Below are 12,133 nucleotides of genomic sequence, written 5' to 3'. Positions count from 1 at the left end.
GGGTGATATCCACCCCAAATCCCCTCCTGGGCTGTCCATGGGGCTGAATCCTGCCCTCCTCCCTCCCAGGGAGGCTGCTGGAAAAGGGCTGTTGTGTTCCTGTACAAGGATTTGGGGCCACCCAGTGAAGATGGTGGGAGCCAGGCTTGGGCAACAAAAGGAAGAAGTTGTCCCACACGTGGGACCTTTGGAGCTCCCTACAGTTGGGTAATGTGCATGCAAGGAGCTCAGCAGGCTGCGGACCAGACTGGATGGGCACGGGGAAGAGAAACCCAAGAGCAGACAAAGTACAGGAGGCTGAGGAAGGTCCCCCACACCCCCATTTTTCTCCTCCCTGGGCATCTGCTTACAGTCTGTGGGACATAGGATACAGGGCAGCAGACCCATCTCGTGCTCCGGGAATACATCAGTGCTGGAAATGCTGAAGGAGGAAGTACAGGGATGGGACCCCCCCTTTAGCTGTTTTAATATTTAGGCAGGGCAATAGTGGTTGCCTCTCTTTCCAAAGAGCAGGGTCCATCGTCAGACGTGAACAAGCAGAGGCTTGTCGTGCTGTGTGAGCATGGCACAAGGTGGGACCCAGAGACAGACGCAGATCCCTGATGCCAGAGACCACAAATGCACTCACACATGCTCTGTTTCTCCCTGAAGGCCAGTGCCACGGTTCTGGGCCAGCTCTACCCCTTGTCACCCACCAGGGTCATCTCCCAGACCAGCCAAGGCTTTCCTCTCCACCTTTCCCTGGTGCCACTCTCTAGGCTGTGTCTTGTCTGGGAAAGATAAGACCCGGCTAATGAATAACAGTCTGCCTGTAGGCACCTGCTCTATTGGCATTTTGGACAGATATTGGTGATGGAGGGTGGCGGGCACCTGTATGTGTCCATCTCAGGTCCACAGGATCTCCCTGGCCCAGACTGGTGCAATGGGAAATGGCACAGCTGGACATTACTGGTGATCCCCAGTGCATGGGGTGTGGAGGAGTCTGCTGGTGAAAGACCCTCTCCTGCCCTCCCAAGCAGACGCTCTGCCCCCCAAGGACCTGGGGGCTCTGCAGAGCCAGGGCAGCACTGGAGCCCAGGAGGGCTTTGCCTACGTGTGCTGAAGTCCACCTAGTCTCTCCAGATCTCCTCTAGCTGCCGCAACCACAGACCCGCTTACCCACCAAGCGGCTCTAAGGAAAGCGAGATTGGCTCTGGATCGGAATGATGGGCTCAGTGTGCAGGGCAGTGGGTCCTGCAGGCTGGGGGGACCCCCTGGGTGCGGACCAGGGCTGGGTTGTGTTGTGAGGCTCGGGGGGAAGAGGCAGAGTGGTCTGGGCAGACCCTGGAGTGTCCCCGCTGCTGTGGCCAGAGGACGAGGGAGCCGGAGGAGGGATCCCGGCCGGGGACCGCGGGAGGCAGGCCGGGGCGGGGGACCGGCGTGGAGCCAATGGGGAGCTGGGGCAGGTGGAGGGGGGGTTAAAACCCCCCCGGTGCCGACGGGCGAGCGAGTGCCCGGGAGGAGGAGCGGAGAGGAGGGCTGCCCCGAAGGGCAGCCCCGCGGAGCGCGGCGCGGCGGGGCCCCGCGGGTGGATGCCCGCCTGTGCCGGGGCTGGCCCGGGGCTGCCCGGCCGGGCTGTGCCCTGGCAGGGGAACGGCGGGGTGCCGGGGGGCCCGGTGGCTCCGCACATAGCCGGGCCATGCACAAGCCCATGGAGAAGTCCCAAAACTTCCGCATCGAGGCGCTCCTGGCTGAAGAGCCGGCGCGGAGCGCCTCCCCGCCGGGGCTGAGCCCCGGGAGCCCCGCGGCGAGCCCCGGCCCCGCCGGGCGCTCCGACACCCCATCGCCGCGGGCGCCGCCGGCCGCTGCGCCCCTCGCCCCTACTGGCTTCGTCCCCAAACCCGGCTTGCTGCACCTCCCTGGCCCCGGGCTCGGCGCCCTGCCGGCCCTCTACCCGCCCGCCGTGTACCCGCTCCCGGCCCTGGGGGGCCAGCACCCCGCTTTCACCTACACCGGCATCCCCCACCTGCCGCCGCCCGGCACGGAGCACCTGAAGGCGGCCGTGGCTGGCTCCTTCCCTCTGGAGCACTGGATCCGAGCCGGGATGCTGGTGCCGAGGCTCTCCGACTTCCACGGTGAGTGACCCGGGGACCGACCCTCCCGTCGGGCGGGACGCGGTTCTCGCCCCTTCCTACCCCCGGGTTAGGGGGGCTCTGCTCCGCCCGGTCCCCGCCGGCACAATGGGGTACGGGTCCCCTCGGGGACGAGGGGCTGAGCCTCTGCGAGGCCGCTCCTTCACGGCTACCCGGCGGTTCGGGTCGGGAGCCCGGCGGGGACGGCGAGCCCTCGACGCTGACCCCAATGCGGGATTCTTGCTGCGCCTGGACCCGCTCCCCAGCCAGAGCAGGTTTGGGGGTCCCACCGGGGAGGGAGAGGCAAGACCAGCGCGCCGGAGACTTCCGAGGGCTGCGGGGCCCCGGGAACCGGAGCTGAAGGGCATAATCTCGCCCTGCCACACCAGGTGCTGCGGGACGGCCCCGCGGGCACTGCCCGGCCTGGTACCGGCAGAGCAGAGCCGCTGCCGGGCCGGGACACTGCTCCCGGCCCCAGCTGTCGACCCCGGACGGCCGCGGCGGGCTCGTTCGGCTCCGCCGCGGTGGGAAGGAAACGAAAATAAAGAAGCAACGGCCGGAACCGGCACCGGGAAACGAATAAGTCCCGGCCGGTGCGGTTAGGAACGAACCCGCCCGCGTTCTTGCGGCTGAGGCCGCCCGCCGGGGCTGGGGCACGGAGGGATGCGCGGCCGGATCCAGCCCCGGGGCCGGGGCTCCGGGCCCCTGCCCGCTGCCGCTCTCGGCTCCTGCGGGCGCGATGAGCCGGCTCCGCGGGTTCGGTGATGCCAGTGCCGGCGGGAGCCGCAGGAACTGGGCAGCCCGGCCCCCTGCACGGTGGGCACGGCCAAGGCTGAGGGCAGGCACCGGATCCTGCGCTGCAATGCTGGGTCACGGGTGGGGAGGGTCCTGCAGGGCACGGACAGCACAAGGACCGGCTTCGGGCTCTTGTCCCATCGGGGTTCATCACCCTGGGAGGGGTGAGTGGAGGTCTGGTCGCCACAAAGATGGGGCCAGTGGGCAGTAAACCAAGAGTGGCTTGTTAATAAACTCCCAGCAGTGTATCCGAATTTATTAACTGAATTTAACATCTTAAAAACCAGGGAGCCCATTTAAAAAAAAAAAAAAGGCTGGATAAGTCAGTTAATAAACTGGCTAGATGAATAATTACACAAAAATGGAGAATTTACATGAAACGTCCCATTCATTGCTCCTTCTTCAAATTACACTGGTGCAGGTTGAAGGCAAAGAGGCTGTTCCTCACCCCAGGCTTTTCTCTCTTTCCCTGGATCTCTGCGGACTGTAAGATAGATCCAGCCATGAAGCAGTGGTGGCACCTAAGGGTGTAGAATAAGCCTGTGGTGTTATGGGCTGAGTGCACTCTTCAAGCATGCTATTAAGAACAGGGTGGGGAAAAAAAATCTCTGTTTGCTGGTGGTGAAACACCTTCCTGCTCTTCTGCAGAGGCCACATTGTCCTTGTGGGGTCTGGATCTGTTAGTGTATCTCAGCATCCAGGTGACTTCATGCAGGGTTGTGTTTCACCAGAGTGGGATCACACCACTGTACTTGCCCCTGTGCCCTGAGCTCAATTTCTGGCTGGGATAATGGAGAGATATTTGTGTATCAACAGGCGAATCCCTCTCAAGTGCAGGATCAGTTCCAGAGCTGGTTGTCTCCAAAACCCTGTTGGAAGGAGACAAACCCCAAATCATGGGCATGAGAACAAATTGTGGAGGGAGCTTTTGGGCTGTGCTAGGATGCACAGGAACAGCCTGTCAATGAGTCTTGTGGGAAACAGTGAACTGGTCTCCTGGGATAGCTCAGGAGAGGAAAAGCAGTTTCTGACCCAATTATTGGGGTACTGGGCCCTGGAGAGCCCAGAGCAGAGTAGAGGCAAAGGAGACATATGGAGGTGTAATAAGGAGGCAGCAAAAGCTGCAAATTTTTAAATCGGCACTGAAAGGTGTTTGTTCCGAATTCTGGGGACTCCTTTGCAGTGGGGATTGTCTCTCCCCAGGTTCTCTGATTTAGTACTTCAGGAAATTTCCTGCTCTGAAGCTTTTCTTGCTCTTGTTTTCTCCCAAAATTTGTCAGGCCAAACACAGCAAGCCGTTCTCCGTTCTCTTTGCTTGCGTCCTCTGCATATGAGGAGCATCTTTAGGTCCCTTTCAGCCTTCTCTTTCCCCCACTAAGCAGCCCGGCTGCTTCCATCTTCTCTGAGCCAGGTTTCCATCCTGACTGCTTTCAGGCTTTTCTTCCAAATGTCCTCCTGTCCCAAAGCAGAGGGACCAAGCTGGATGCAGAACTTGAGCTAATGCTTCCCTGAAGCAGAAGGATGAAGCTTTGTGTGTTTGCAACTGCTCTACCAGCCTGTACCTCCCCACAGACATCACTTCTAACTTGGGGAACTTATGCTCAGCTTGAGGTCTCTTCTCCTCTCCACACTTGTTTCCCCAGTGATCTTGCTCCCCCAGTCCTTGTCTGCTGTTATTTTCACCACCATGTAGACTGTGTCATCAGACCCTGTTCCTCATCCATCTTCAGATCCTTCTTTCAGTCCATTTGGAACATTTGGGTTCTCCAGTGTGTCCTCTCAAGTGCGCTTTTCCTCTTTGTGAGCTCACTACAAGCTCTGAAAGCAGGTCTCTTTGCAGCATGCTTTGTCCCTGCAGTCCCCAGGACCGGCCAGGGCTGCATGTTACGGCTGTGTCTGGGCTCATATTGCCCCAGTGTGCTGGCCATAGTGTGGGGATGGGGACAGTGGCGTGAGTAAGCAGGGACAGGAAGGGGCACCTGTGTCCTGCCTAGGACATGCTGCTGCCAAGCCCTTCCTCATTTCTCTGAGGAGGGTGGTGGGCTGAGCAGGAGCCTCCCACTGTTAACATGGGGCTCCTGGGCTGGCTGTGGTTCCTGTGTGCCATGTCCCATCACAGCCTACAGATGGACAGACCTGCCTGGCTGAGGTTTCCAGAGCAACTGAGCACAAGTGTCCATGCTGCTGGTGCTGGCCATGTTTAGCTCTCTGGGTAGCAGCGGGCAGATATTTGGGAAAGGTGCATCTGAAAGCCTCCTAGGACATGTTCTGGGGTATCCCAGAGGGATCTCACCCTTGTGATTTATTTAAGGAAGATTCCAGGACTAAATCATTAATTCCTCCTTTAGCTGCATATGTAGAGATGTTTTGCAGGCGCAGTCTAGTTTTGGCTCCTGGGGACAGTCAGGGTGGGGGGAAGGTGCAGGACAGCCCCTGAACAGAAGCCGCAAGCTCCATGGGGATGCATTGCACTTGCTCGCCCTGCTCTCACCCGTGTATGGGGGAGGTGGGATGCTGGGAAGGTGGTGTGAGGCAGTGGGTACCCTCAGGAACCTGGCCTGGGCTTGGCTGCTGGCGGTTGCTTGGAGAGGTGCTCCCGCTGCGATGCAAGGGGGTGCCGTGCTTTCCTCACTAGCTGCCTCTGTGAAGCCGCAGCCAGCGCCTGGTTGCCTCTGCTGCAATGCGGGAAGAAGGCCTGAGCGCAGGAGCAGTCTTGCCCCTCACTGCAGCCGGTGGGATGCTGCCTGCCCAGGCTCCGCTGCTGCCAGGCTGGATCCCTGTCCTAAGGGTTTGACCACCTCCTGAACCGCACAGGAGGGCATTTGGCACCAGGTTGCCGTGCCTATCAGTATTCCTGGGAGCTGTGATTTGTTTGCCCAGGGTAGCAGCGTGGAAATGCAGCATGATGGTGGGAGCCATGGAGGAGAGTTGTAGGAGTGGTGACATACAGCTGCAGGCCCTCAGGAAGAGCAAAGGATTCCCCACTGGGGAGCCAGTGCTCAGATAGCTTTGCTGGGACACCACTTGCTTGCATCACCCGCTCACCACCTTGATGGGTTGGAGCCCAGGCCGGGTCCTGCCCTCAGTGGCGGAGAGCTGGCTGACAGGCTGTGCTGGGCTAGAAGAGTGGGCAAGACAAGTCGTACCAAACTATTTCAAAAAGCAACGGCTTCCAAGGCTCACACCATGTACACAGTGATCTGGTGTCAGCAGGAAACACAGGCTGGAAAACAGCTGGCAAGCAGCACTCAGGAGTCAACGGTGGAGCAAGCAAGAGACTAGCAGAGGCAGAAGGTGCCCTTACACATGCTGCCCCACAGACAACGTTCAGGGCTAGGAGAAGCCTCTGGTGATGGCTCTGATATCAGTGAGACCACCTCTCCCCCTCCCAGCCCTGACACCTGGAGAAACACCTCCAAAGCAGACAGGGTGCTAATTTCCTCTCCTTTATCTGCTAGCTCACAAAGTTAAGTGAACTATAGCTAAACAAACCAAATTAAAACCAAGTGGGTTAATATCAACCTAGGATTACCCTTGTTATCAAGTAGACGGAACTGTATCAAATAAACCAACAATTCTTTATAAGCTTTATCTAATTATCCAGGAGGCAGCTGCCTTGTAGAGCTCCTGGCCTCAGGCTCGGAGGGCATTCCCAGCTCCGGGCCAAGCAATTTACTTACCGATATTGCAGCCAAATGCCAGGCACCCATCAGGGGGTCTGAGCCCTACCAGGCTGAAGGGGTATTAAGATGAGCTATGATCTGGGATGTAGCACTGGAGGAGATGGCTGGGCAGATAGGAAATCCTTTGGCCATCAAAGGTGTGATGCTGAGGCAGTCACTGGTCTTCTGGTAGGAGCTGGATAAGGGTGAGAGCCTTCCTGAAGGGTTATTCTTTCTGTGGGATGGTGGTTGTGATGGAGATGGGTTCATAGCTCAGCTGGCAGGGACTGGGGGAGGCGAGCCCTGGGGGGTGCTCCCTCTGCATCCCTTGGGAGGATGCTGTCCATGTCCATGTGATGGCCTGCCACAGGACAGGGGAGGACAGGACTCCACCAAGCAAGCTAGCAGGACAGGCTGGAGCTACCAGTAGCCACAAGACATCTTTTCCTCTTTGCATGGGAAACTGGAACGTAACTCATACCTTAACACTCTGCTTCCTCCTCCTCCCTTTGCTTCTTCCCCAGTGAGAAATTGCAGACCCTCTTCCTCCATACTCTCCCTCCCCTCCCAAAGGACCCAGAGCCCTTCAGGGAAGCTGAAAACAGGTCTGAGGCCAGAGATGTTGGTGGTTCAGGTCCATGCTGAGCCGCTGCTGTGGGTGGCTGAAGGTCAGGTGGACCTTAGAGCTGTGTCGGTTTGGGCTCTCCTCATCTTGTCTGCAGGCCAAATCTTGAACCATGGGGAGCAGTGGATATGGATAATAGTAGCTGCTGAAGGGTGTATTTTCAGAGGAGGTGACAGGTTAGGTGGCCAGCCATACCTGTGTAGGCTGGGCTTTGGGCTGGTGGTGGCTTGAACTGTATGACAAGACCCCAGAGGGGTTTGAGGGTGTGGGTTTTTGTCAGCGCTGGGGCAGGAGGCAAGGCAGGTTTCCAGGGAAGTCAGGGTCTGTACAAGGTTTGTAATGGACACCACTGCACTGAGCCCAAATTGGAGAGGCTGAGATGGAGAACCTGAAGAGGGACCATGCTCCAGCGGTTGGTCCCCTGCATTGGCAGCTATTTGGGATATATCCCCTTCAGATTTATTTGGCTTTTGGGCAAACTTTCTGTTCTTTTCCCTGCTAGACCAAGCAGTCTTCAGCATCTTACCTGGGGAAGAGTGAGTCCCTCAGGGGGGTGTTGTTAAAGCAAGCTGCCTTCCAGGCTCCTCTGAAGCCGGGCAGACTGAACTTACCCTGCTTTTGGGGTTGAGACTCACTTCTGCGCCTCCACTCTTCCCACATCTGTTTTTAGTCTGGTCTTGCAGGAGGAGGAACATAAGAGCCTTTTGGGGTGGTCTGAAAGAACTTCAGTGCTCCCTAGAGCCAGGATGCAGTGCCCTAGGAGCTGAGCCCTGGGCTCTCTTCTTTGGGGTATAGAATTCAGGCTGGGAATATGATTTCTTTGCCCCTGGCAAAATAGCCTCTGGCTCCAGAAGTCCCAAATTACTGGATGCTGGGATGCAGGCACACCCTCTTCCCTTCTCTTTCTCCAAAGCATCCTCTGCATACCATGCCCAGAAAGAGGACCGGCTCAGAGGGACCCTTCCCTGACTCAGCAGAGGCAGCCTGTGCAGTGCAGCCCCCACTTCAGGGAGGGACTGAGGCACTGGGTGCTCCAGTGCATCTTCCCATCTCTGGCATCAAAGGGTGCTCCCTGGGTGCTGGAGCTCTCCAGCTGCCGGACTCTGCCTGGGGCTGCTTTGTGTTGAGCTCCCAACCAATGTGGGCTGAATGAATTTCTTCTCTGGTTCTTTCTGACGCATCTCTGGCCTTCCCCCTCAAGGAGCTGCAAGGGGTGTTAGCTTGGGCTGCCCCATGCCTGAGGATGCTGGTCCCCATGGCACCTCCTTTCCTTAGCAAAAAGGATCCTTCCTGGGTCCACTTGGTCCCACGTCTCTGCCAAGAATTTGTACAACCAGAGCCATGGCTGAGCTCTGCAGGGCTGAGCCATCTTTCACCTGACGTTCGTATTTTTCCTTTCAATCCTTTGAGCCTCTCATTTGGTTTTAGCCTGAAATACGTTTGGTGTGTAAAATAATGCACCGTGTGTGTTGGAGCCATCAGCACAGCTCTATTCAGTCCCTAACTTAACTGGCCAGTGGCTGCAAGGTGGGTCCTACGGGCTGTCTCTCCTGTTGTGGTGGGGCTGTGGACGCAGGAGGGGTCGTCTCCATTCCTGCTTGCACAAGGAATTCGCAGAGCCCCAGCCCAGCTTGGGCTCTGCCTATTTGACCCATCCCACCCAACATCCAGGTACTTGGGATCAAACCCGGATTGTGATCAGTTAATGCCCCCTTCATAAATTCCTGCCTCATGCGTCACCGCTGTGTTTGTGAAGGGCTCGGTGGACACTTCGGGAGATGGGCAGGTCGGGATCAAAGCTGGAATCTGAGGAAGATAACATCGATGGTGCCCCATGCCCTGCAAAAAGGGTGAGCCAGAGCGACCCTCACCAAACAGGGCATCTCTGGGGCCACGATGCTCTGTCTTCCCACTCAAGGCACGGCAGCAGCAACATGCTAAGGACCTTTCCCGTTAATGCCCCCCACCCCCCCCCAGCGCCGCTCAGGCACTTTACTCCCAGCTGCAAACCTCTGGGTTTGATTGCCGATGCGGTGCTGGGAGAAGCAGTAAAATTGAACCCCGGGGGGACAATAAAGCCAGCAGAGAGGAGATAAGCGGGGATCAAACACGGCGCGGCAGCCACCCCACACTGGACTCTCAAAGGTCCCTTTGTTCCCGCTGCCTCCTGATTCAGCGCCGCGCTGCCTTCAAGGGCTGCGGGCGAGATAGCGGGGCTCACGGGCAGCCCTGCCGCCGCAGCCCCTGGCAGTTGGGCAGCCACCTGCGTGGCCCAGCAATAAAAAAAGAGGTTTAATTTCAGTCACGGGACTGATCCCAGTTGCACACTGAGGCCTGATAACGTATCTCACTGGCAGGCAATAAAGCCATTATTGGGGCGGGAGTTGATGGAAGAGACGCTCGCCTTCCTTCTCATCCCAGGCTTGCTGAGGGGATGTCCCCCCGCCAGCCCTGCTGTCCCCTGACCCCCGCTCGCTGTCTGCCCTGCAGCCGCCCCGCAGTCCGGCTTGATGGGGAAGTGCCGTCGGCCCCGCACAGCCTTCACCAGCCAGCAGCTCCTGGAGCTGGAGAACCAGTTCAAGCTCAACAAGTATCTGTCCAGACCCAAGCGCTTTGAGGTGGCCACGTCACTGATGCTCACCGAGACGCAGGTATCTTGGTCCTGGAGGGATGGAAGGTGGCACCGGCCGGCAGCCAGGGCGGTGGGGGGCTGCACTGCAGGGTGGGAAGTCAAGGTCATGGGCAGTGCTGGTGATCCTCACTTGGCTGCCATCAGCCCCATGTCCTACTGCCCCAATCAGCACCCCTTTCCAGGGCCTCTCCCGCAGAGAGCTGCCTGGGGGGCTTCAGGCTCGTCTCTTTTGAAAGGTACCCCAGAAATACTGCACCTTTTTTTTAACTGGCACCCCCAACTTAGATTTCAGAGCCTTCCCATCCCTCCCTGCACAGTGGGAGGGTGGTTTTTTTGTGGGGCTGAAATTCCTCTTTTAATTTCCCCTGCATGTCCTTGGGCATCCTGAGGTTTTGCTGCTCCCCTCTGTCCCCTCCCCACAGAGACTGGGCAGGGGGAAGGGAGCATCCCCCTGGGTACTCCTCTCCCCATGACACCCTCAGCCTCCTCACACAGACCTGCAGCACCATGGCATGCTCCACAACAAAGAGGCTTTGGGGGGGCCCTCCATGCAGGGAAGGTGAGGGGGCGAGTCGGGGCAGGATGGGGCAGGGGGACACACTCTCCCCTGGAGGCTCTCCCTCGGCAGGTGAAGATCTGGTTCCAGAACCGCCGCATGAAGTGGAAGCGGAGCCGCAAAGCCAAGGAGCAGGGGGCTCAGGTGGAGGCTGAGAAGCAACGAGGGCTCAGCAAAGCCTGCGAGAAGCTGCTGCCTGGCGAGCCCCAGGGACAGGCTGCCGAAAGCCCCGAGTTCATGGGGCACAGCCCCAGCTCGGGCTTCCTGCACCACACCACTGCCGAGCTGGGCTACAGCCCGGACTCCTCCTGCTCGGGGGGCGAGGAGGAAGAAGAAGAGGAGGAGGACGAGATGGGCACTACGGAGAGGAAGATCAGCTCTGTGTTGTGAAAGGCGGCCAGAGCCAGCCGGGGAGAGGGGCTGGGCTGCCGTGTCGGGGGTCTCTTTTCTGACAGACACAGACTGTGCCCAGGTGGAGCAGGGGGGGCTGCAGGGCACCTGCCCCCCCTTTAACTTATGTGTGTTTGGATCCTATTTAACTCGTAATTATTCTTCTGTGTGTATCTGGGGGAGTCCCCACATCCCTCCCCTATAAAGCTGTTATCCGGATGCCTGTGCTCTTCCTTAGGGGACAGGAGGCTCTATCTCCCTCCTGCCACCGCGCTGCCCTGCTGGGGTCCCTGGGGAACTGGGTGGGGACAGCAGATTCACACAGCTGGAAGCCCACCGGCACAGCTGGAGGGGACAGACCCTTCTTTGGCTGTGCACTGCCCCTTCCCTACAGATATGACAGTGCCTGGAGTAGTACATCCCTGCCTGATGCTGGCTGCCCTTCCCCTTGGTGGCATAAAGGTCTGGGAAGGAGGATGCCCAGGATGCGTAACAGCCTACCCTGCCTCCTCCTGCACCTGTAGCATCCTTGGTAGGCTCTGAGCTTTGCTGGGCAAAATTAAGCTGCTCTGCAAAGCCGAGCTGATAAATTTGTTTAATGCAGCGGTGCTGTTTTCCATGTTGCAACCAGCCTGGTTGCACTGGTGTGGCATTGCCCTGGTGAGGTGGGGATGGAGACCTCCTGGGTGTAGGGTGGTGCTCAGGTTGTTTGTGAGGGCTCAATGCTGCTGTTAGACCCCCTTCTCCCATCACGATGTCTGAACACCTCTCAGTCCCTTTCTGTGCTCATTTCATGATCCTATGCTCGCTCTGGCTGGGCTCAAATCAACCCCTGATAGCAGGATGACAACGGACACCCTCTGCCACCTCCCTAGAAGCACTAGGGTTAAGGCCTGACTCCCCTAAGTGAGCGGGATGCCCTTGTCCTCAGGATGCCAGGGGGTCCTGGCAGATCGTATAGACCTCCCTGTATGCTTTCTGGGTCACCCCTTGGAGATGCTGAGATAGCTGTGCAGGCAGAGGCACCAGCCCCACAATGCCCAGCATCTCCACTGCTCCCTCAGCCCAGGGGGGGGCAACCCTGCTTCACCACCCCACTGTATGGAGGGCTGCAGGAGCTGGGCAGACTGGGCTGGGGCGCCTCGTCCCCAGGCAGCCCGTGGTGTCTCCCTCCTGCCCCACATCCTGCTGTCCCCTCATTTCTTCTCCTGGTCCCTGCCTGGGGGTGGCAAGGAGGGTGACCTGCACCCAGGATCTGCTGTAGGGGTGGGAGCTGCTGAGGGGCAGCAGCCCCTGGGGAGCCCTGTGTCACCTCCAGCAGCTGGTCAGCGAGGGATGGGACAGGTAAGTGTTGGTGCGGGG

At 58.6% G+C, this 12,133-nt stretch overlaps 1 protein-coding gene across 1 annotated transcript; it reads left to right on the top strand.

Moving 5' to 3' along the window:
- Positions 1 to 1,678: 1,678 nt before the first annotated feature.
- Positions 1,679 to 10,771, top strand: LOC309672800 (uncharacterized protein; the record flags this gene model as incomplete). Its single annotated transcript, XM_082484398.1, has 3 exons — positions 1,679 to 2,114; positions 9,684 to 9,844; positions 10,454 to 10,771. The coding sequence occupies 3 exons, from the start codon at positions 1,679 to 1,681 to the stop codon at positions 10,769 to 10,771; spliced, it is 915 nt and encodes a 304-aa protein (XP_082340524.1).
- Positions 10,772 to 12,133: the final 1,362 nt, after the last annotated feature.

This window comes from Vanellus vanellus, assembly GCF_965231255.1.
Source record: "Vanellus vanellus genome assembly, chromosome: 5".
NCBI classification, from domain to species: domain Eukaryota; kingdom Metazoa; phylum Chordata; class Aves; order Charadriiformes; family Charadriidae; genus Vanellus; species Vanellus vanellus.
This window is presented reverse-complemented; position numbering and strand designations above follow the sequence as displayed.